Here is a 25,281-nt window from a genome sequence, read left to right as displayed (position 1 = left end):
TTCTTCAGGGTTTCTTAAGGTTGGATTCCACTTACCCTGCAGGATTTTATCCTTCCAGTATTCTCATTTCCAAGTGTTTCAATTCAATGACAATGCAGAACTGGGCACCTGGTTATGAACTGTGTAACTGCTCTCCCACCTGGAAATGGCTTCCATCCCTTGATCCATACTCCATGTGCCAGCTGCCACTGCCTCTACCATCTTGCTTCTTGTCTGTTGCATTTCCAACTCTAAACTGGCATGCTTCTTCCTTTAGTATCCCCTGCTTTGCTTCAAGAAGACCTACTTGGGAATCTTCCGTGCTCATTTCAGTACGATGAAGCCAGACGTGCCTAAACATTGTGCAGGTTCATTTAAAACCTGAAGGTGTAATCCTGACAAACGTGTTAACACCCAAGTCCACACTGAATTTGGCACTCTGACAACGCATGTCATACACCAAAAAAAGGACACAGAAAACAAAGGAGGTATAGCCTGGAATGTTTGTAACACATTTTGATGCACATATAACACATTTTGTGGACGATTTTTGCTTGAGGTTACTATTGCACGGGTCCCTGGTTTAAGCCACTGACAGCAACCCAATTATGCAACTCCATGCACAGGAGATAAGGTACTTTGCGTTTTCTACCTTGCACCCCTTTTTTGCTGGACTTAGATTGTCAGAGGAAGGATCAGTTGAGCTGGAAGGTGAAGGCAGATTGCTGGAAGAATTGGATCCCCTGCTGCTCTCTCCATACCAAGTAAATGGCATAGGGCTGTATGGGAGAGAGGAGGATCGCTTGGCTATAGACGCACTACTTGCTGAGCACTCCAGCAGCTCCTTAGATGTCCTGTTTAAACACAAAGCAGCAAGCATGTGGATTAGGCTTTTTAAAAGGCTAAAGAGAATGCAGACAACCCCCTCCCCAGCAACAATGCACTGTCTTGGATCTTAAGCAGCAGCACAAGTGGAGCTGTGCTAGAGGAAGGCGATTCCCCTGCCTCCCTCCCTCACTGAAACCTCCTGTGCCCTCCCCCCCGGTATTTTTCTCTCTCTATATAATCTATTTTGGAAGTGCTGCCTGCATGCTTTATCAAATGTTACTGCAAAAATAAAGGGCTCTAGAGAAGGAACCCTATGCATAGAACTGGCATTGTGAGGGTCAGCCTTGCTCTCTGCTACTCGGCTGCTTAAGTTATATTGCTTCCCCCCAGTTTTCTATAGCACTCTGGGAGACAGGAACGACTAGTTTCTTGTTACCATATTATAATTTGATGTTTTAAGACCAGGTTGATTAAACACTCACTAGATCCAGGAATCTGATTCTTTTCCCCAGGGAGCATCACACAAAGGGCATACGTTTCACTGAATTTTGCTGCCTGCTGGTTCAGAATAAACCAGAGGGGACACACACACATAATTGCAAATGCCTTATTTTAAATTCTTGCCATTTAAAAGTCAGTTCTGATTTGCCCAAGGAAACAGAATTCATGTAGCCTGCAGTATTTCAAAGGAATGGGGTCTGACGGGAAAGAAGCAGGAAGGTTCTGTAATGATAACTCTGTGTGTGCGTGAGAGTGAGAGTGCTGGAGGGGATATCAGAAGGGCCTAATGAATAGGGAACTAATCCGCTTTCTGATTGGGTTGCCCAAGGTACTAAGAGATCATTATCCAGCAGGAACAACTATGCATCTGAATTCCATATATATGTTAATCAGAAGCAATATTGCCAGTTTAAGATTTATATTTATATTTGGTTAGTAGCTGTGATGAAATGATTTCATTACACAGTTCTGGATATTATTTATAGTTTTTAAATATACATTTCAGTGTTTAAATGTTTTTAATATGTTTATTCCAATATTCAGTTCTGTTATTTGAGACAGTTCTACAGGATTCTGTGGTTTAGGAAAGAGTTAACTGGATAGGCCAGCAACCAAGTAAGGAAACCCGTTTTGTGGTCTTGGGGATATAGATGTAGGAAGCCTAGTGAATTAGGGAGGATGTTGAAGATATTAGAGGACAGAAATAGCTTCAAAACCGGTCCAGTTGTTCATATTTCCCAAACAGTTTTTAATCTTAATAAGGATTTGAATAATTTGTTTCTTCTTAAAGAAGCCAACTCTCTGATTGTTAGTCCCTCATGCCTATTACCCACGAACAAAGGAACTGTTCAGAAAGTGGTTTGTCCCTAAACTGGGACTTTGCAATAAGTTTTCGCAAAATAAATACTACATACAGAAGAATTTAAAGAAAACCTCTGAGTGGCAGCACCAGACATGGAAGTAGAGGTAAGTGGCAGTGAAACACCCAATGTGAATACACGAACTAGGCAAACGGAGTAGCAGGGTGAAGGGCTGCTGGCCCATTGATCACATATGGTTAAGCAGCTAGTAGCAAACAAAGCATGAAGTGGTAGTCCTGGAATGTACTGGTGGGATGGAGAGAGAGTTGTACACTCAGCATGTGTCATGGTCATACCACTATCTGTGGAAAGCATAAGTGGCTGTGCAGCCCTTTCACAGCAGGGGCAACAGATCACTTGACCTGATTTATTCTCAGACTTATGGATCCACATGGATTCTGGAATGCTCTAGGGGATTATAGGCACCAAAATAGTAACTCTGTTGATACTCTTGCAAAAATATGGAATAAAGGGTTACTGGGGGCTATAGAGAGAGATGCTCCTGGTGCTCTTGTCCATCCAGATGACAGGAGATGGCCCCATGAGTCACCATGGAGTTGAGTGAACTGAAGAAGTCTGGAAGATGGCTGGAGTGATGGAAGATTTGGGTTGAACCTGACATAGCCTAACACAGAGTTCAACAAGGGGATGGTATCAGTGGCAAAGAAAAGGTTCAGAACAAGTATTCAGGTGTTTAGACATTCCTGTGCCTTCAAGGATACAGTATCAAAATTCACAAAAATCAGCTATTAGCTGTTATGTGTATACACAATTCTTCACTGATAAAACTTCTTGGTTCTGCTCTGATTGGATAATAGATCAAATAGTAGCGGTGTCTGGTCTGCAGTCTGGTACTCTTATGGATGTTTTCAACTTGATTTCCCTGAACAATGTCAACAGGATTTTGTGTGGGTGGACCTGTAGCTTCAATCTTTGCTCATACCAACTGGAAAAAGTGTGCCAAGCAGAAGGCACCGAAACCACTGATGAATATTTTAAGCAACTCACTATGCAAAGGTAGGCAGCAATTATTCACCCCCAATGAAGCAAACTGCCCCAGGTAAGAATGATGTGATGGAAAGGGGGAGTGGAAGAGAAACTTCAGGACTTCCTGGATGGCACGTTTGCCCTTGACCTTTTCAATCTGGCTTCATGCTGGCTGCAGTCAGAGAAAGCATTATTACCTTGGGAGGTGACTTATGTTTAAGCTTGGATAAATTATAAGGGATGGTGGTCTATACGGCTGTGTTTAGTTTGCTGAAACTAGGACCCTGCAATGTAATTTCTGCATCATTTAATGTGCCATGTGAATACTTATGCTTTGCTTCATTTCTGTTTTTAGATTTCTGATTGGTACTAGAACCCTAATCCTATTGTACTGTTTACTGAATGTCCTACCCTATCAATTGTACTGACGCACTCTGGGTAAATCTGCCTTAAGTCCAAGTGAGAAAGGCAGAATATAAATAACATAAACAAAAAAATAAATAAGCATGAACAAGGGTTCTGCCTCCCTTCTACTGTTGTTATATCTATCAGTAGCCTTGGATGTGATGAATCACTTGATAACGATGGAAACATTTTGAATTGGAGACAGATCCGAGAGGAATCGTACTGCAGTAGTTAAAAATCATTTGTCAGCTCTGTTCAGATGACTGTAGCTGGGAAGTCAGAACTGGGTGGGATCTTCCTTTTGGTGTGCTACAGGGCTCTGTATTATTCTCCCAGTGGTTTCTTTTTAATGTTTATGTGAAGCCTTTGTAGGAACTTGTTCACAGTTTCAGAATAGAATGTCATCAGTATGTTGATGAGACCCAGCTATTACATCCCTTAGTCTAAGCCACGCCAGGCGGCTGTCTCTGTCCTGGGCCAGTGCCTGTCAGACATGATGAAGTGGCTGAGCGTAAACTAGCTGAAAGTGAATCCCAAAAAGATGGTGGTGATGCTGGTCAGCAAGGCTGAAATCCTGGAGGATTTTCAGGTGGGAGAGCACAGCCTCATGTTGCTGGGCAAAGTTTGTTTTTGTCCAACCCAGAAACTTCAGCTAGTGCAGAAGGCTGCAGCTCATTTGCTGGCAGCAGTTGCTTGGATTTGCATACTGCACAGGTTTTCGGAGCGCTGCACTGACTGTTTATTTGTTTCTAGGTCCAATTCAACTGTCTGGATAATACCTAGAACAAAGTTTGAGTCCAGTGGCACCTTTAAGTCCAAACTTTATTCTAGGTACAAGCTTTCATGTGCATGCACACTTCTTCAGATACACAAAAGCTTACACCCAGAATAAACCTTGATTGGTCTTAAAGGTGCCACTGGACTCACACTTTCCCTTCTGCTTCAGATCACCATGGTTACCCACCTAAATCTACCTATACATCTCTTCACGGCTTGGGAGGACACTCACTTCAGTATTAATGAAGCTCCACTCCTCACATCAAGGCCTGCTTGAAGTGCCAACAGGTAGGTAGATTCCGTCATCTTTTGCCCAAACCAGAGTTTTTCCTGCCACAGTTCTGTCAGCAATGTGTCAGGAAGGTACCCCTGTTGTGGATATTCTGGAGCCACTGATAGGTGGAGTCATTTAGAAAAGTCTACCCAAATGAGTAATTTTTTGTGGCCAAGATGTATGATCTTTAATTGTCTGAATGGATTTATACTCTTTTTGTGTATATTTAATTGCCTGATTTATCCAATACATATTATAAAGAGTACTGTTACCTGTCTTGAGCCTGGGAGGGGTAAAACACCTCAAATAAACAATAAATTCAATTGATGTTTTACACTGATTGTGTTTAACTGTGATGGCTTTTGGCTATATGCAATAAATGTTATTTCTACCTTTATAAATAAATACATACATACATAAATAAGGCCCACACTTTTCTGTAAGGAAACTGACTCAAAATGCAGATGGTACCAACTGTTTCTCCCTGAGGGTGGGGGGAAGAAGAGAGAGAGATTTTCTGTTCATAGTTAGTAAATGTCAGGACAGGAAAGTAGTTAGTAGTTAGCAAATGTCAGGACAGGAAAGAAGTACTTCTTTGTGTAATATATAATTAGCTTATGGAATTTTCTGCCACAAGACATGGTAATGGCCTACTGGCTTAAGTAGTTTTAAAAGGAGATTAGACAAATTCATGGAAGTTAGATCTATCAGTGGCTATTAGCCAGGTACATTAATGGAAGCTTAGTGTGCAGAGGAAATGTGGTACTGATTACCAGTTGCTGAAGGGCAACAGTGGGAGGAGGGGCCCCTTCTCTCCTCTACTTGAGGGTTCCTCCCAAGAGCACTGTGGACAACAGGTTGCTGGTGTAACAGGGTACTTCTTGAGTTATTATGAAACTAAGTTCCCCTACCTGTGATCCACAGAAAAGGACCTTGATTGGGAGGGAGAGAAGTATCCTTGAAGGACAGAAGAATAAAGTTTAAAAGTCAGGGAAAAAATTCTATAGGACTGCTTAAAGCACTTCACATAGGTGACCTTGAATTTCTTACAATACCTCTGTAAAGTAGATCAGTATCATTATCAGTACTAAAGATGAGGGTGGGTGCAGAGGGGTACAGTGGCATACCTACAGCCACCTAGTGAGTTGACGGAAAGGGAATAGTTAAACTGAGGACATCCTGATTTGTTGGTCACACCAGATCTCATTTGAAATGGCACATCGCACCTTTTCTGCTGCAGAATCAGAGGAATTTCTTGCAAAACCGACGCATTTCTGGCATTCTCATTGAAAGGGTTTCTCTGTGTGCACTATGAATATGACTTCAGCAAGGGCAAAAGCAACATGCAAGGTGTCCAACTGACAACATGATTAATTCTACATCATTCAGTTGTGCTAATGGAATAATTCTTTGCCATGGGATGCTGTCAAGGGATCAGTGCTTTCCAGCAGTTTATTTCAGCCTCGTACTGCAGGAAGAATATCTTCGGTGATCACCAGAAACAAATCCTCTAGAGTGCAACGCAAAGAATGAGCAAGAAGAGCTTGAACAGTTAAAGTAGTAACTACTGCCCTGCAATTAACAAGCACATTAAATTGGACAGAGCTAAACAAGAGAGGCTCTTATCCAAAGCAGACGTGCTTACTGCTTACTGATAGGAAGTTGAAACAAATGCCAAGTTTCACTCTCGATTTAATCATACCTGGGGAAGTACACCAAGGAATTAGCCTTTGCCCCTTTTAAGCCATTTCTCATGGGAAAACACAGTATTTTCCAGCAATCTAAAATGGATGGCCGGTCTGTTTTCTTTTTTTTGGCTCATGTGCTGCAAGTCAACAGCAAAAGATTACTACTGTACCACTCTACTGCACTCTTGGTGCTGTTTTCAACTCTAATCTAGGACAGCTTCTGGCTGGTACAGCACTGGGTGAGGAAGCAAGGGGTGCAGATCTGAATCTGTGCACATTCATCTCTTTTCTGCCTTAAACTGTAATCCCATGCACAGTTATAGGGGAATAAAATCCATTTAACTCATCAGGGGGATGCACATCTTGAGTACAGGGCTCAGAACACCACTTTCCCATCTTCCAAGCAGGGCTACTAGTAATCTGTACCATGAAAAAGATAATCGAAAGCATTTCGTACCATGAAAGGTATAATACAAATGAATGATAATAAGGTATTCTGGCCTGAACCTGTTCCATACCTGCAGCCAACAGAGACCCTAACTGCTTCTTTATCTCTTCGTTTCTTGCCCTTGTTAGCACTCTTCCTCAACCGAGTCCTATAATGTTAAGACAGTCAATGTGCTACATCATTCAAAAGGAATTTAACTGAGTATTTTATGAATGAGAATTAAGATTTTTTAAGTCCTTACCCCAGGTCCCCAAGCTTTTGTTTTATCGGTCTTAGATGGCCCAAATTGGATGTTTTTGATGACTGGATACCTGTGGCACCGTCTAGGACATATTTGCACATGGAAAAACAGAGTTTATAATAATCATTCATATTTCAGTGGTGGAAACCTCAGTTTCATATTGCCCCCAGAAGTATATATGTTTGCAAAATCAAGATTGTTTAACTGGATCACAATTCATGAGTTCTGCATTCAATGGCTGCAATGTTATGACTGTAAAGTATTGTCCGGTCGCAGAAAAAAGACCTTGGGTTGGATCTAAAGAAACACCAAGTGGAGCTCTGCTAGTGAAATGGATCCTTCCCACTTCTCCTATCTTCTGCAGCCTGCCATGCCATCAAAATTTGCTCCTGGGGATTGCAAGACCATGAGGAACAGTACAAGTTGTAGTGAGGAGGAAGGGGGGGGTAGCTGCAACTTGAAAACCTGCAAAAATCTTACATCCTTCCCAACACTCTCAGAAAGGCACCTTTGGATCCAATCCCTCAGCTGTGATAAAAAATGCTGTAAGTGCACAGAGCATAGCAGAGCCAAACAGATTCAGATGAAGGTTCCTTGGAATTTTATTGTCACAATTCTTTGGGGTGCTGAAGAGACAAGCAAAGTTAAGTGGCTTGCCTCTTTGGCAGTAGGATTTCCTTTTACTAAAAATAAATTGAAGAAAATTCTACTGGTGCAACAGATCTTTCTTTCTATGCATATTGGGCTTTCTTTTGACTACAGCCCTGGGCATTATTTGGTTATAGATCTTTCTCACAATCATTATAACAGGTTCTTTTCCCATCTTGAACTCTTCATTATCTTCCACTTTATATCCTGTCTACCATCACTGAATCCCAATTAAAGTACCATTAACAGTTCTCCAATTTGACATTTACTTTCATATGAACTATTATTATATAGAATACAGAAGAAAACAAAATACACTATGCGCAGTGATTGCATGTGCCTGTGCACTGAAAGAGAAAATACAGAGACTGAATTACTAGAGTTCAGTCACAGTTATTAAAATAGTTGATTGCATTGATACTCCTATGCCAATTTGAAATAATGTCCCATTTAAAAAAAATGTACAGCAAATGCCTATTTTTGCATAAGGCATACTATGTCTCACAACCCTGTGTAAAGGATCAAACAGTAATAGTTTTTATAGTAAATTTTTAATGAGAACATGGGAACAAAATGTCTTGTGAAACAGAGGAAGCTATGAAAGAAATTATAAGGGCAAAGGAAACAGCCCCAAATCATATCATCACTGCCACTAAATAAACCTGAGTATTTGTAACAGGCACTCTAAAGATTTTATGAATGGAGTCTGAAAGGAGGATTACTTTTGTGAGTAGGGTTCTTAGTACACCTGGCCAAAGTTTAACAATTGCTCATTTATTCATTTTAGCTGTCACTCTCAATTCCTGTCAGTCTTCAGAAAAGTATAACACTGGCTATACCCACATGCTTGGCTATTGTGCTCTCACTCCACTACAACAATCACTTGCAACTGGATTTTCCTGTGTGGACAAGACAAACCAGTGGCAAACACACAACAACAACAACTATGTGCAGAAACCACTATTTATTTGTATCAGTACATTCTGTATATTCCTTTCTACATCTACCTCTTTGTGAAACAGATTATAAGCTGTTTCTGTGAAGACTTTAAAAAAATCAACACATTTTAAACCTCTCCCATCAGTCTGTCTCTTCTTTTTTAGAAGATCCAGAAAACATTTACTATTTATTGCTGAAGCATCCAGGATTTGTTCCCATGGAAACCCAAAACCCAAAACCCTGAACACAAGTTAACAGGCTACCTAACCCACAAAGGGAAACAAAACAACACGGGAAAATTCGTTTTCCTCTACAATTATTGTGGAGAACAACATGTGGCATTACTCATCAAGTGAGGAAAGTGTAGAGAAACTGTGTGGATTGGGGTATACACATGTGTTCCTCCCCACAAATGTACCTTCACCGTGTGGATGCATGACAGCTCCTTTGAGACAAGCGTGAACAGAGCTATGGACACACATCCTCCACTGAAATGAATGGTGTAGATTTTATGTAGGCAGGAGTTCTACTGGGACCTCTGCACACAGGTGAAGCTGCTGATTTGGAATGAATGTGTGCCACAGCAGTGAAAAAGACAAACTCTATGTTGGGGATTATTAGGAAATAAATATAGCTGATGTGATAATGTCCCTGTACAGATCTATGATATGGCCTCATTTAGAATACTGTATGCAGTTCTGGTCACTGTATCTCAAAAGGGGCACTGCAGAGCTGGAAAGATACAAATGAGGACAACCTGGAGGATTAGAAGAAGAAGAGATTGGATTTCTGGGACTTTTCAGTTTAGAAAAGCGATTGGAGGGGGGGGAGAGACAATGTGGAAGTTAATAAAATTATGCACGGGGTGCAGAGAGTTGACAGAGATAACTTTTTCTCCCTCTCCTAAATACTAGAACTTGAGGGCATTCAATGAAGCTGATGGCAGTAGCTTCAGGACAGACAAAAGGAAATACTTATTTATGCTTAAAGATGTGATTAAGATGTGGAATTCATTGCCAGAGGATGTACTGATGGCCCCAGCTTTAAAAAGGTATTTGACAGATTCATGGAGGATAGATCTATCAGTGGCTACTTGTCATGGTGATTAAAGGGAACCTTCATGTTCAGAGGCAGTCAGCCTCTGAATCCCAGTGCCAGGAGGCAGCAACCTCTATGCCCTGTTGTTTGGCCTTCTAGAGTAACTAGCCGGCCACTGTGCGAGACAGGATACTGGACCAGATAGACCACTGGTCTGATCTAGCAAGGCTCGTCTTATGTTCTTAATGTTTCATTTATAGCCCATTCCTGTGTAGTGTCTGCTGCGCTGACATATCAACTACTTTAACAGGAAGTTAATTTCACTTATAACTCAACTCCCAACATTCCACTGTATTTGCACAGACATGCAGGTCAGGTTCGGAAGAAGCGCATACGCAGCTCTTCCCATGCATTGGGGCTTTTTGAAAGTCCTTTCCTCCTGAGAGCAACCCTGTTAATATTACCTAATAAGCCCTCCCTGGATGTCAAGAAAACTTGTTTGCAAACTTCCCCCATTGTAGTCTGAACAACTGTCGAGGTGGTGGGGTCCTGCTGGCTTTTACATAAACCTAAAAGGGTTCTTTTGAGCCTGGCAACAAGTTCAGTTTGTGCTTTTACAACTGTATGCTATTTTTATAGTGCACTTAAAGCTTTCCCTAGGGTGGTGATACAAAGGTTTTTGAGACACTGAGGGGGGGGGGACCTTTCAGAGATAACCATTGGTGAGAAACACAGTTGCTTCAAACCAGAGGTTCCAAACTTGTTTCAAATGCCTGTTGCAAAGAAGACAAACAAAAAAAATTAGGAAACCAGAAAGTACATTAAAAAAATTCTGTCAGTTCCTTGAGTAGGCAAATGAAATGCCTGCATTAATTAGATAAATGAAATGCCTGCACACAGGGATAAAAAGTGATGCAGAGACAAATTCCAATCATATGCATATATACCTTTGTCATGGAAGATACTCCTGCAGGCTGGATGATGCACAGGTGAATGTTCACAGCTCTGGCAGGACTTTGAAGGAGAGGAGAGTGGAGTGTCTCCATGGGAACAACCAACACTTATGTACTGTGGTTCTTCATCCTGGATTCCAGCTATGTTGTCAAATGCAAAGGATGCACTGCTAGCCACAGGGGAAAGGGAGGAAGCACCAGAATCTGATGCTGGTGAGGAAGCTCTCATACACATGGGCAGAGGTGATTTTCTAATGTGCATAGGACTACCATAACTATACGAAGGCTGTTGATACAAGAGATTATGAAGCAGATTATAGCATACAAGAAACAATCAGAGCAATATTACTTTGAACGCGGAAATCCATATTTTAGCACCTGTCCCAAGAATTCACACTTTAATCTTTCCTAATTTCAGTTTTCACATTTTCCATAGCAGGATTTAGATATAATTTCTCTGTACCTAAGTAAAGTTACCAGCTAAGCACAACTTGCAGGTTTGCTGTGGTTTCAATCAGCCTTAATAACAGTACATCTAGAAAAACAACCCCACAGAATGGGTACGTCGTAAGGCACACAAAATTAAACCAAAAGCCTTGAAACTGCTGCAAGGGAAGAGATGGTTACTTCCAAGTGAAAACAGCCTGAACACTTTATTATAATTCCATCAGACATGAGCAAGTATTGCCTGTGCTAAAATAAAGACACTCTGACCATATGAACATTAAGAGGCAGTGACTGAAGAGAAAAAGAAATTACACATCACCTTTCTTTCAAGGCTATCTTCTCCATCTGTAGAGCTGATGCTGTCATACAGTCTTGTTCTAGTTGGTCTTGACCTTTTGTTCTTAACTGAAAGCTGCACTCGAGTCTTCAGCGCTTTAGAGTCCAGCCTTTCTGTCTCCGGGACCGCTTCATTAAAATCTGTAGGGGGGAAATGGCTATGGAATCACTGCATCCATTTATATGTTCTGATATCTGGGGACATGGTCTGTATTCCTATATACAAAACACATGTCCTCCTTGTTTGTATGCAAGACTAGTGAGATGCCCCACACTTATTTCAAGTAAGCTGACAGAGCGAATAACTGTATGGACCACTACCAAATTGGTGTATGGTCTGAGTAGCTTTAAGCAAATCTGAAATCCACTTCTTATGTTTTAATAGCTATAGTTTATTTCATTACTGAGGCTTAGAAGTTTCTCCCATTAGGGAGACTGTAGTATGTTGCTGGACAGACTAGAGCTCTCTATACTGAAAGCTAAGAGCAGAGGAAGGAGAAATGAAAGATGGAGGAGAAAGCAGAGCAGGGTCTGTAAGAAAGAAAGAAGAATAAAACTTTACATCAAATATCCTGTCTTAGGTTGTCTTCATGCCGCTACAAGCATCTAATCTAAAAAGCAAACAAACATTTTAAGAATGACACATGTTGTTTGAGGCAAAGTTTTTCCTGACTGGGGATAATTTTTGGATGGCCACCTTCCAATCATAAGCGAACTTGGTAGGTTTAGAAATGGTGATCAGAGACTGAATGTTCTTGTTTAAAGAAGGGAGTTCCCAGTCGCCGCCGAAGGCAATGGCGACCGGGGGCTTGTTTGCCGCCGCGGAGGAGGGCGGGGCAGCAACAGCGTCCCAGCGCAGCGTGCTGGGATGTGGGTGGGAGGAGACAGCCGGATTAGGCTCGGCTCAGCTCCCGCCCTGAGCATTAGTTGCCTTGTGCTCGCAGTGTAGGTTGAGGCTGGTCGCCCAAGGGGGCCAGGTAGGAATTGTTCACTATTACCCAAGATTGGCAATGGGGTGGTAGTGTTTTCACCTACCTTACACTGGAGCAGTGGAACAACGGGTTGGGGCGTGGCTGTTAAATAGGCTGGTCACTTTAGCAGAATAGGGCGGGGATAAGGAAGCAGAAAATGGTGAGCACCTTAAGCCGTTCCTCGTTTTGGGGAACTGGGGGGTCATCAGGAACGGCCTGCGGGCTACTAAGGCCCTGGGTGGTGAATGATGATTCGGTAAGCTCCTCTCTGCAAGCTGTAGGGTTTCAGAGGTAGGCGCTTCTGGGAGGCTACCGGGGCTATTTTATTGGCTATTGCACTTTATTTGCATTGGATGACGCTAGAGTTGGGGAAGACTAGGCAGTCTCCTGCAATAGAGAGGAGTGTAATGTCACTGTACTATTCTTATTGTGAAGGATATTTGTGTCTATGTGATTTCACAGAAATGTACTAATATTTATCAAATATTTGAAAAATTAAATTGACTTTTTGTAATTATATCAGTTATTATTGATTAGAATGTCTTCTTAGCAGCCTTCCCTGCCATTCCATAGGATTTCATAAATGTCCTTTAAGATGCTCCTGAAGCTTCATTGCGAGACCATCACCAAACTTGCTTTAGTCATCTTAGTTCCCACTTCATCCTTCTGAATTCCGCAGCGTACCACAGAGACAGCTTGGGGCAGGAATGAAGAGGACATTGGGAGCAATTTCACTGATGGCTTCAGAGAGATGGGAGTTCCATTCCCCTATCAGCTCATCCAATGAATCATCAGAGGGCACTGGATCCCACAGAGCATTCTGAAACCCAATAGGATCCATTAGTCTCTGTAGGTGAGCATAAATCCGCTCATCACCTAGACAGGGGGGAGTTGGGGTACTCAGCCAAGCCTTCAGGGCATAATGATCTGACCATGACACTATATCAGTATTTTATTTTATTTATATTTAAATGTATATCCCGCACCTCCCCGCCATAGCGGGCTCAGGGCGGCTAACAGCATGTTTATTAATATATACATTAAAATTCCAATATATATACTAAAACAACATTCAATTAAAATTACAATATAAAATACATGACCATATTACAAGACGGCGTCATTCTATCATCCTTTGAGTGGCCGCCTCCAGGCTCCTGCCAGGCAGTTAGTCATCCGGCTGGTGGCGATGTTGATGTTATGGCCAGGTTGGTGGTGATGTTAATTATCAGGGCCAGAGCCATGATGTCAAGGCAGCACCCTACTTTAAAGCCTGGCAGAAAAGCTCCGTTTTACAGGCCCTGAGGAACTGCAGGAGGTCTTGCAGGGCTCTGATGTCATCCGGGAGCTCATTCCACCAGTGAGGAGCTGCCACAGAGAAGGCCCTGACCCTCGTTGTAGCCAATCTGGCCTCTTTCGGGCCCAGAAGAACCAGGCAATTTTGGGATCCAGATCTTAATGCTCTCTGGGGCACATGTGGAGAAAGGTGGTCCCTTAGGTAATTTGGTTCCCAACCATATAGGGCTTTAAAGGTAAGAACCAGCACCTTGAACTGTATCCGGTATGCTATAGGCAGCCAGTGCAGTGCTTTTAGGGTGGGCTGGATGTGCTCCCGCACAGGAAGGCACAGCAACAGCCGCGCCGTTGCATTCTACACCAGCTGCAGCTTCCGGATTTGGGACAAGGGCAGCCCCATGTAGAGATTTGTAGCTACCAGATCAATATCAATTCCCATACCAAAGATCAAATCCAGCGTTTGGCCTGCTTGATGTGTGGGACTTGATACAACCTGAGAGAGTCCCAGTGCTGCCATGGAAGACACCAGGTCCACTGCCCACGAGGAGGTGGCAGAATCAGCACAGATGCTGAAGTCCCCAAGAACTATCATTCTTGGGAACTCCAAGGCTCAATCTGCTACAACCTCCAGCAGGTGTGGCAAGCTCTCTGCTGGTGCGCTAGGCGAATGGTTCACCAGACAGATTGCCGAACTCTCCTCAGTGTCCCAGATGAGACCAACACATTCAATGCCAGAGATCTTTGGGATGGGGAATGCCCTGAAGGAGAAAGCCTCTCGGACAAGCAGCACCACCCCCTCGACCCTTTGTCCGAGACTGGTGAAGGACCAAGAAACCGAGGGGGGGGGGAACAAATTGCTTCAGGGCAACTGTTTCGCCCTCCTTAATCCAGGTCTCAGTCACACAGGCCAGATCTATTGCTTGCTCTGCAAAATATTTCTGCAGAGTTGTGGACTTGTTGTTGATAGACCTGGTGTTACACAGCACCAGTGTCAGAGAAGGGTTTAAAGTCCTAGCCCCCTCATCAACATGCCTTGGGATGGGACATTACAAATATATTTGTAATTTTAAATACACCTCAGGAAAATTGGCATAACCAGCTTTATACAGCTGGCTCTGCTTTTCTTACATAAAGAAGAATTTGATCCCTCAGGTGAAGTGGTTATAAATGAAGTGAAGAAGCATGTGTATGAGGGGAGGAGATAACAAGGATCTAAGCATAAATTTAATTCTGATAAAGTCAGGTGAGATGTTTCCCGCAGGTTGTGGAAGTGGAATCAGTGTGTAACCTTTTCTGACTATGGTTACCTTGGTCCATAAGATCTGCATAAAGTGCTGGAAACAATAATATCCTTAATACCTCACATAGTACTTACAGAGGATTTCTGTCTAGGAGAGCCTTTAGGAAGGGGCAAGAGGACATTAACTCCTGAAGACAGTCATGTTGGTGTAATTATTTAGAGTCAAAGAGGATTGAAGAACAGACGCAACAGAAAAGCTAATGCCTGTTTAAACCATCGAGTGAGTATTTCATTTAGGTCTATATAAAGAGAAAATGTGCACAGAAAGGAAAATACAAAGGGACATGTGTATATGTTCTAGTCACACTCCCTTACTTTCTGCATACTTTTCTGTTAAAAAGCCCTTCCTTATATTCTTTTAAAACTCTTCCAAGTAAAAAAAGAAGTTTGGCCTTGCATAAAAACAGGGCAAAGGAAAGTGTTACAGAGCACGTGTAACATTCCCTCAGTGATGTCCTTTTAAGTGCTTTCTCCAAGTCCCGTCAAAGCACTTTTTAGATGTAGGAAAGATTCTGAGGAACAGCATCAACACACACATCACTATGCATTTTGACTCCTTTTGCTTGTTTAGTTAGAGCACTGGAAATTTTTCCTTTACATACAAGCAAATGTATGTGTATATGTGTAAAACTCAGGGATGGTGGTTTCTTACCCTTCCAGAAATAATAGCAACTTGAGTACTCGCATCATAAGAACATGTATATGAGGCTGCTTAATATCAAGTTATACTATTAGTCAGTATTGGTCAATTAGCTCAATATTGCTTACTCTGACTGGCTGCAGCTGTTCAGGGTCTCAGGGAGATAAAGGCCTTTCCTAAAACCAATAACACGAGAACCAGGGATCAAACCGGGGACCTTCTCCTGCAGAACATGTACTCTACCAGTGAGCCCCAGCTTCTCCCCACCTCGGGTCCTGGCTGAGTTGCCTGGCAATCATGGGGCTGTGCCTGGCAATTGGGGGGAGGAGGGCTAGGGATGGGGACATGGGGGTGCAATATTGGTGACATCACTGACATCACTACATCACTTCCAGGTACAAGTGACAAAGGGTAGCTCTAGGAAGTGGAAGAAACTCTGGTTTTACCCATTAAAGCCCATTAACCTCAATGAAATCCTGCTAAGGATTGCACTGTCAGAGAAGTTTCCTACAGGCAGGACATCTTACATGGTTTTCCTTTTCCGTCCTAAAATGGGACGGGATAATATCTGCAGCTGATGCCTTCATCACAGGCCTGCATGAATGAAAAACAGCATAACTGACAAAGCAACAATATCTGCAGCTGATGCCTTCATCACAGGCAACCACCCAAAGCCTGCATGAATGAAAAACAGCATTAACTGACAAAGCAACACTGGCTGCTGTTCTCATTCATGAAAAAGCAACTGTGGAGTTTTCAAACTAGATTTGTCTCTGAGCCCAGCACAAAGCCATCACAATTCTTGTAAGTATGATTTTAAACTACTTGCAGAATACAACAAAAATAGTTAAATAGAAGGAATGGCAAAGATACGGCAGCCTTGGTGTCAGAAACATGAGCAACAGCCAAAATCCAGGATGAAGACTCTATCAATGTGAATTGAGTGTCCTTTTTTTCTGCCAGCAAAATTGCTACCAAAAGAACAACAACAATAACAAACAGTTTGGCAAACATTCCACATATTTGCAATCAAAATCATTTTGGTTTATATGGTTTATAGGTAGTTATTTTTGATTTATACAAACCAAGTAATTCACTTTATTTTTAAAAATCTAGATTTTCTTAATGCAAAAATGTTCTTTTGGTGCCAATATTCCTGAGAGGCACAGATGTACAGTTTATTACCATTTTAACTATGGAACACAAACTTAGGTTTTATTATACTGCCTCAGACTGTACAGGTTAAAATGGACACGTATGATGAAAATACATCTAAATTTAACAAACAGAACATGTGGTGCTCATGAACTAACTTTTGGAAATGACCTTGTGAAAGTATGTGTAGAAATGTCATATCAGAAAGTAGTTATTTGCACAACTGTTTGAAGCATGTCTTCTCAAGAATCTAGGATCCTTCTTGGTTATGTGGATAACTAATCTGGATAAAACAACATGTATTCTAATGGTATCTTCTTTAAGGACAATGCTCCGAACAACTGGTTAACACTGTGTCTAAGTCAGATATAGGTCCCCACCACTGTATAATTATATCTTCCTTTGAAACAAAAACAAATCAAAATAAATGCCAGAGCAAAACTCAGATCTAAATTCCAAGCCCTTTCTGTTTCCCCAATGAAACATTCTAAGAGCTGATTCAAATGTTCAGTAGTTGAAGTGGTACAGTCATCTCCAAAAGACTGTACTACCTTGATTTTCATAAGCGGATTTGCTTGTTTGGATGTTACTTTGAGAGTAGTATAGAATGTAAAATTGGCCCATAGGTCAAGAAGGAGGCATTTCCCTTGAAAGTGAGGTGTAAAAAGAGAACCAGCCTTTGATCCACCTGGAACTGCAACAAAATTCTGCAATATATGTTAAAAAAGGAATTCTGCATGACTACAAAATCCCTAATCCTGTGGAACACATAAATCATGCCTCAACCTGGATAGCCCAGGCTAGCCCGATCTTGTCAGATCCTGAAAGCTAAGGAAGTTCAACCCTGGTTAGTATTTGGATGGCAGACCACCAAGGAATACCAGGGTCGGTATGTAGAGCCAGGCAGTGGCAAATCACCTCTGAAAGTCTCTTGCCTTGAAAACCCTACGGGGTCACCATAAATTGGCTGTGACAATGACAAAAAAGTCATACTCCATGAGAATTAATATTTTTCATCTTGCTGATACTTAGGAAAGAATAGCTATCAGTACTCTGAACAGCGCAGTAAAGATGGAATTTTAACACCATTAGATTCAAGTCCAGTAGCATCTTAGAGACCAACAAAAGTTTCAGGGCATGAGTAAAGTATACTGACATAATGAATAAATAATGGAATTAAGTTGAGAAGATATCCTACTCTTGTTTTATGTATAAAATATCAGAACTGTGTCTTCAACAAAGATGAAATGTAATAATTGCTGATGAATAATGACTTTTTAATTTTTTAATATTTCCCCATTTTCTTTTCTGTACCCTTTAATTCATATAACAAAATAAAATATATTAAAGAAGCTAACATGTATGATCAGTATCAGGGCCACTGAGTTCCACAACAGACAGGAGACTCACTGTACCAGTTGACTGTCACAATGGACTTCTACACACACTGAACATCAAAACACTCATCTCCAGAGAAGAACTTACCAAAAACATCATCAGGATTTCCCCCCTTTACAGCTCCGTCTGCAAACATGCACAGGTTGACTGTTAGATGACGGGCTAATATTTCCAGTCCTCAAAAGTTTGTATCTTGAAAAATATTTCTAAATGAAATTCCTACAAAACATGTAGTTCTGGGTCGCAATTAGATGGGCAGTTCAATCCGCTGTTGCACTGCCTCTAATAGAGTCAGATTATTTTGTTACAGAGAATCCTGATCAGACTCACCCCTTTTAGCACTCTTCAAAGTGATTTTACTGGCTGTGGAATGATCAGACAGCACCAAACACGGAGTCAGCCCGTTGACCATTTTTTAAAAGATGTTTGTCCTAGGAGCATGCCCACAAGCAGGGATGAGCCTTCTGGGATATGTAGTTCATGGGGCTGTCAGCCATTACTTTGAAAAGTTTTCCCTCTGAGCATGTGCACAAGTGCTTGCTGAGAATGCTGGGATATGGAGTTCACTGCTGTCCTTCCTCTAATCTTTTCAATTTAGCTCTTCCCCAAACGAAATTAGAAAGCTGCAGATTAGGGGTGTCTTTCTCTGAGAGTTTTTCAAAAGAAAACAAGGTTTCGAGCAGCCCCCCGGAGGGGGGGGAGAGAGGTGCGTATATACAGTAATGCGATCCTCACTAACTAGGGGGGGGAAATGGCGGCTGGAAAACAAGAGATCAGTGAGACCTGCCTGGCAGCTTGGGTGAGCAACAGAGTGACTAGACGACAGGAAATCCATTTTGGAAGCAGCTCTGACCAACAGGACTGGACTTTCTCAGGTATCAAAGAAACATGGGCAAAGGGAATGGAACTCAGATGACTGGGGCACGACAGACAGATGTTGCTGTCTGATCGTACACTTTAAATCCATAAGGGAACAACAAGGGCAAATTGCCCATGTGAACGCAACCCTGGTCAAACTGTAGTTAGTCAGAAAGCCAATTTCTTATCTGGAATTCACGAGGTGAGAAGCTACCTTATTATGTTAGACTGATGTACAAAATCATGAGACTGATCTTCCCATAGACAAATCAGCAAATCGATAAGGACCACACAGGTGAATATATCATTGAGACCAATGGAGTACCCCTGCACGCATAAGGCTTCAGAGGTACACACATACCCCATACGCAGACACTTTCTACATGACTGTAGCTGACCTGGATTTATCAACACAGATTCTGCCACTACTGGGTTCAGTTCAGCCCAAACACATCTATTGCCTGAATATTACTATGGCATGGACCCTTTCTGACAAAATAGCTTTTCTATTTGCAGAAGAAGGAAGGACAATTTTTGCAGATTCTCCTCGCCTATTTCAGACTATTTGCTCCCTCAAACTGTTCCTCTGACCCACGGGAGCACTGTTTTGGGGGCACAGAATGTCCTGGGGGCAGGGAATCTGCTTGCTTCTAGAGTGCACTGCTGAGGATCCAAGCCTATATGTACCAGAAAACTGGATGTGTCCTGCATGGCTGATGAAAGCTGCATAACAGGGCCACCACCAGATAAGTGAGGGCTCCTTCCCTATTTGGGAGACTCTCCAAGTACAAAGAAAAATATGATTTTTGTAAATTCACCAAAAAGGAAAAAAAATGAGGAGCCAGGTAAGGACTAAATATCCTCCAGGAGAGATGGAATGTTGACTACGCAGAGTCATTTCAACAGGAAAAGTGGGATAAGGGAGAGATCAGCCTGCCTGAGCCCTTCCAAATGATTTCTCCCTCTGCTCACCCAGATTATGACACCCAGCATGTGCAGACTCTATCTGCATACATAAATGCACATGCATATGTTCCCATAAGTTATTAGTTTATTTTTTTGACACAGAGGCAACCATTTGGGTCCCTTGATACACTGGGTAAACAAAAACAGATACAGGATGCACAAGAGATCTCACACACTGTCTTAATATTTTTATTAGCATGATGTAAACACTGAATGGAATTTGACTGGGATGGAGTGGAACACAGATACTTGTACACACCTTACAGGTATTACAATTAAGTTATAACTGTTTATTAGGTATAGTAGGTGATATGTATTTTAAATGAGTCACCATATCATATACCATAGTTATTGAAAACTATAACATCACTATGACTGTATCACAGAGAAACAGTAGCATTACCAAGCTTATCATCTGGTTCAGACAAACCTTGATTTATGGTATCCAAGCCAGACACTTGCTTTGCATCCACGGCTTCCATTCCATCTCCTCTTGAGACTTCTCCAACAGATGTTTGCCTTTCAAAAATGTTGTTGTTATTGTTAACTTGGCTCCCATTTTGCTTCAGTAACCTGAATACCTCTGTTTCCAGTTCTCTGATCTAGGAGTAACACATTTCAATATTAGCAAAAAAGAAGAAGAAGCAACCATTCTCCCCTCTTCCCACCCTAGCAAATGGACAGAGTTACGAAGTGTTTCCTAACACAATACATGAAATCGGATCCATATCGGCCCAGGACATGTGGGCAGACATGTGGAACTCGCAGCAGGACAAACACCCCCATGGCCATTTTTTTTCTGCTGAAAGCATCACAGCATGGAGTTGATCCCCTCCATTTTTAAAGTGAGCCCTGGAGAACCGCCAACCTGACTCGCAGTTCACATACTGTCTAATGAGACAATAAGAATACAAATGCACTGAATTAATTATTACATTTGGACCCTCTCTTCTTCCATCAAGGAACTTAACATCTTATACCTAGATTTGCAGAAAATCTCCTTTTCAGGCACTGCTTAGCTTCCGTAAGATAGCTGTGTCATGTGCCTGCTAACTGTACCGTCTATATGCTAATCACCAAGGGATGCTGCATGTTACCTCTTGCCCAATACAGAGATAATCTTTGTGCAGTAGACAATCTAAAAATGATATTAGATAGCTAAAACATAAAGAATTACAATAAAAAAAACTTTTTAAAAAAAGGAAGTTGAAGTTGCAGTGACCTTGAACAGCTCCTTTTTGCGTCTGCAGAGCTGCCTGAGGACTGGAGAGAGCCAAGAACAGACTTTGGACAGTTTCTGCTGCTGTGGCTGCTAGGTCTGTCTAGGAGGTGCTATGAGCCCAGGGGATAAAGTGCCCCCCACTCAAGTAGTTGCCAAGAGACCTGAGCAAGAGACATCAACTATCATTGAGGAAGAAGCTTCCCTTAATATGAATCACGGTTCTTAAGGGACCCAAACAGCTTCTCTTTATAGCAACATTGTTTGTTTACAATATTTATATTGTGTATCAAGGCAGTTGGCTACAGAAATAAAGTCACAGAACATATCCAACATTACTTACACGAGCTTGTAAACCTTGAACTTCCACAAAATGAGCTTTCTCCAAATCTTCTATCTTCTTTCTTTCAACTTCCTGTCGCTTGATAAACTCGAGTTCTCTTAAGGGAGAAAAAAAGAACCATTTCTGGTTAAAACAATTTTTTTATTTTAAAACAGAATTTAAAACAGTTTGCTCTTACAGTAGACTATAATAATGAGTAGACAGCTTGCTGTGCTGATAAGAGAGTTTATACTAATCTGATAATAATGCACACGTGGCAGCAGGGAAGAGGAAAGTATGGAATGGACGCTTTTACATTAAAATAAATATGTTGAGACTACACTGTAAAATAGATTTGTAGGAATATTTTCTTGTTTGTTTTATGAAAACCTGTAAACTGCCACAACTGAAATGGTGAAACTAAATAAATACTTGTTATCAAAATGCATTATGGAGATTATGTAGGTGATTCACAGTTAACTTAGCTGGCATAGCTGCTGGTGTGCTGGGCATTAAATATTTTTATTGCTGCTAATTTTACTTTTTAAAATACAGATTTAGGTATTTGGAGAGTTATAAGTGAACCTGCTTTGGTGAGTTTTAGAGGGTAGCTGTGTTGGCCTGTAATAGAACAGCTAGATTCAAGTCCAGTAGCATCTTAGAGAACACGATTTTCGGGTATAAAATTCTGAAAGTCAAAGCTCCCATCATATAAGATGAAGGTGCTACTGGACTTGAATCCAGCTTTTCTGCTTTAGTCATTTGCTTTATACACCACCTTAAGCAAACATGTTAATATACAGCTTGGAAGCTCTAAGCACTGGTTCCATTCACTCTACCTCCAAGATCATTGAATTTACATCCCTCCCCTCTTCCAAGGTTGAAATGACTGTTCTCTATCATGTAGAACTCCGGAGCTGTTCAGTTTATTGTTACAGCTCTTGGACCAGTCATACAAAAAAGGAAGTACACCTTTACAATATTCCAAAATTTTAAAATACATCAATAAAACATTAAAAGCAGATTAAAATTTAATTTAACATCTAACTGCTGTAACTACTTAACTACCATAAAATTTCTGTAATCTGACTATTGCCATAAAGAAACTGGCTACTTGGTTAGTGATCTTGGGATTTCTATCAGATAGAAGAAACTCGAGTCTAGCTTTTCAAGAAAAGCCTGGAATTTCTTCAATCAACGGTGTGATGATCTTATTACGTGCCACCTTATAATATGGGCATATAAAAAACATGTACTCTGTAGTCTCAACCTCCCTGGATGGGCATGTACAAAGCCTTTCTATGAAAGGAATATTATTGTATTTTCCTTCAAAAACTCCTGAGCAACACTCTTCATAAATAGCCTGGTAGTATGATAGTAGCAGAGTGAAAAATGGCATTTACATTACAGGCCTTTCCACCATATTTCAAAAGAGAAGACTATATGATTTATATACTCAGTATTTCCCAACTGCTTGATAGCTGGGAGTGCCATTTTTTCTGGATAAAAACTGGACACACATTTCACTTCCATGCACTGAAACACCCTCCTCCACTTTATCAGCCCCCACAACTATCAAGAGAGAGAGGTGGATCAATGCAGAACAGGACCTCCTTGCTCTGATAGGCATATAGTATTGGACGTGTCTAATGCGGCAGCATAACTTTCCAAGAGTCGCTTTCATACTTGAGTATGCCCTGGCACACAATGTACTTAGGCTACATAAACAAGTACACGAAGAAGAGATGCACCACCATGAATGCACTCTGAGATCCATTTTAATGCATGTATGCCTCTAGCATAAAAGTGAATCCAAAACAGTCACTGGCCATTCAACTAGTTGCTTAAGATGGACTGCCTCGTTCTCATGTGCTCAGCTGCCAGAAGCTTTCATTCCCAAAAGCAGAAGGAAGAGGTGGTGAAGGAACAGGAGAGTAAGCAGGGAAGGGAAGCACTTTTTTGCCTCTTACAACTCCTGAGAATGAAAGCATCCCACAGCCAACAGTCTAACAGGGACATAGCTCACAGCAGTTGCCTCAGTCCCCAACAGAAGGACAATGAAGAGAAGGAGGCAGTACACTGGCTGGGGTCACCACCCTGTGTCAAATATAACCAAGCACATGAGATTTGTGGGTTCTTCTCAGTTTCCGTATGTGTTTTGTGGTGCCTGATTAGGATCAGGAACATGTGGAGAAGGGGCTTCCTTCCTGGCACCATTTTTCCAAGGGGGAAGTATTTGGGGGAAACCACATGTCCTCCCCGGACTGTTTCAGGCCAAGAAAATGGTGCAGGGTGGAAAGCTGAAATCATGCAGGGTGGAATGCTGAAACCTGGCCCCATTGGTGGACCTCCTGATGGCACCTGGTATTTCTGGCCACTGTGTGACACAGAGTGTTGGACTGGATGGGCCTTTGGCCTGATCCAACATTGGCGTCTCTTATGTTCTTATGTGCTCCTCATGCTGATTCTAATTGGGCACAGCACATATAGGAATTGAGGAAAAACTACAACACAGGAAGCCCAGACCAAACCCATATACTCTGTAACGTGTGAGGATGTATGAGCTGTATGCTCGTGGGCTGGTACTTACTTTTGCTGGAAGTCCTTAATCAGTTTCTTGGCTTTGTTGTATTTCTTCTCCAGGGCCTGGTACTGGCTCTGAGTCTCCTTCAGGTGTTCATTGACAGTGTGACACAGGGTCTGCGCCTCGATCCAGTAGCTCTCGAGTTTCATCATCCTGTCCTTATTCTCCTCAATGTTCTGCTGAAGCTGATTCTTCTCCAGCTCCCACCTCACTTTCTCATTCTCAGCTGCTTGTAGCTAGACAGAGCAATGAAGAGGCTTTTTAAATTCAAAGCTGGCTAGAAATACTATAGGTCCACAACAGCAGCCCATGGTTATTGCTGTTATTAAGCATGCATTACTAACACATAGGAAGCAGCAATTTAGAGCACTAAAGCATCATTCTGTCCTCCCCAGTCTCCTTCCCCAGATCTCCAGGAGCTTCTCGGGTTGGATCTGGCAAGCCCACTGTCCCAATTCACTGCCAGTGGCCAGAGGGGACCTGGCAACCCTAATTGTTAGCCACATGCCAGACCACTAGAAGAGATCTGAAATGGCTACAAAAGTCCACCCACATTCATTTTTATTAATCTGACAGGGAGAAAAATGTTTAGGTTTTTAAAGGAAGAAGAAACTGTAACGGAAAAAATAAATTATTATGCTTCAGATTAGAAAAATAAACATTTTTAGAAAAATAAACATTCTGCTTTGCATTTTCAGTTCCAGAACAGTTGTGCTTAAAACTTTCTAAAAACTTAAAAAGAAACCCTCTGAATTCAATGTAAGTAAAGGTCAAACAATTTAATTTTCAAACACTGTATTATCAATGCATAACAAAATGAGTGCCTCCTCAAGAATCTAGACTCATTAATATAATAAACACAACTGTATTTACTAAAGCAATACAGCACCATTTCTAACTCTCAGTTCTGAGTTAATTGTCTCATTCCCCCCCTTGTGAAAAAAACGATAATAAAACCTCATGCTTCTCAGAACAAAGTCAGCAAGCAGCAATCTCTCCCAGATGGGAGAAACAAATGCTTTACTATTTCCTTCCAAAGATGTTTGCAGTCTAATGATGTGCAAAAGGAGTAAAAATGCAATATGCAACTGCAGCTATTTCATTGCAGTTTTAATCTCCCTGATCCCACTGCGACTTGGATAAAACTGCACCAAAACAAGCTCACTGGAGCCATGTCACCTCTTCCTCATTGTGATTTCTCGGTAAGACTTACTTTCCTCTCT

The 25,281-nt window shown here is 41.6% G+C and overlaps 1 protein-coding gene across 1 annotated transcript in view; it reads right to left on the bottom strand.

Moving 5' to 3' along the window:
- The window catches only part of PPP1R9A (protein phosphatase 1 regulatory subunit 9A), a 195,785-nt gene that overhangs the window by 18,755 nt on the left and 151,749 nt on the right, over window positions 1-25,281 (bottom strand). Inside the window, exons 9-16 of the mRNA XM_015420199.1 lie at window positions 24,065-24,294; window positions 21,496-21,592; window positions 20,364-20,535; window positions 11,333-11,490; window positions 10,561-10,852; window positions 6,989-7,070; window positions 6,818-6,895; window positions 632-833 (exon numbers count right to left, since the gene is read on the bottom strand). Of these exons, the coding sequence (XP_015275685.1) occupies window positions 632-833; window positions 6,818-6,895; window positions 6,989-7,070; window positions 10,561-10,852; window positions 11,333-11,490; window positions 20,364-20,535; window positions 21,496-21,592; window positions 24,065-24,294 (1,311 nt within the window). The remainder of the gene's footprint in view (window positions 1-631; window positions 834-6,817; window positions 6,896-6,988; window positions 7,071-10,560; window positions 10,853-11,332; window positions 11,491-20,363; window positions 20,536-21,495; window positions 21,593-24,064; window positions 24,295-25,281) is intronic.

This window comes from Gekko japonicus, unplaced genomic scaffold (genome assembly GCF_001447785.1).
Source record: "Gekko japonicus isolate JY-2015 unplaced genomic scaffold, Gekko_japonicus_V1.1 scaffold154, whole genome shotgun sequence".
Classification (NCBI taxonomy): Eukaryota; Metazoa; Chordata; class Lepidosauria; order Squamata; family Gekkonidae; genus Gekko; species Gekko japonicus.
This window is presented reverse-complemented; position numbering and strand designations above follow the sequence as displayed.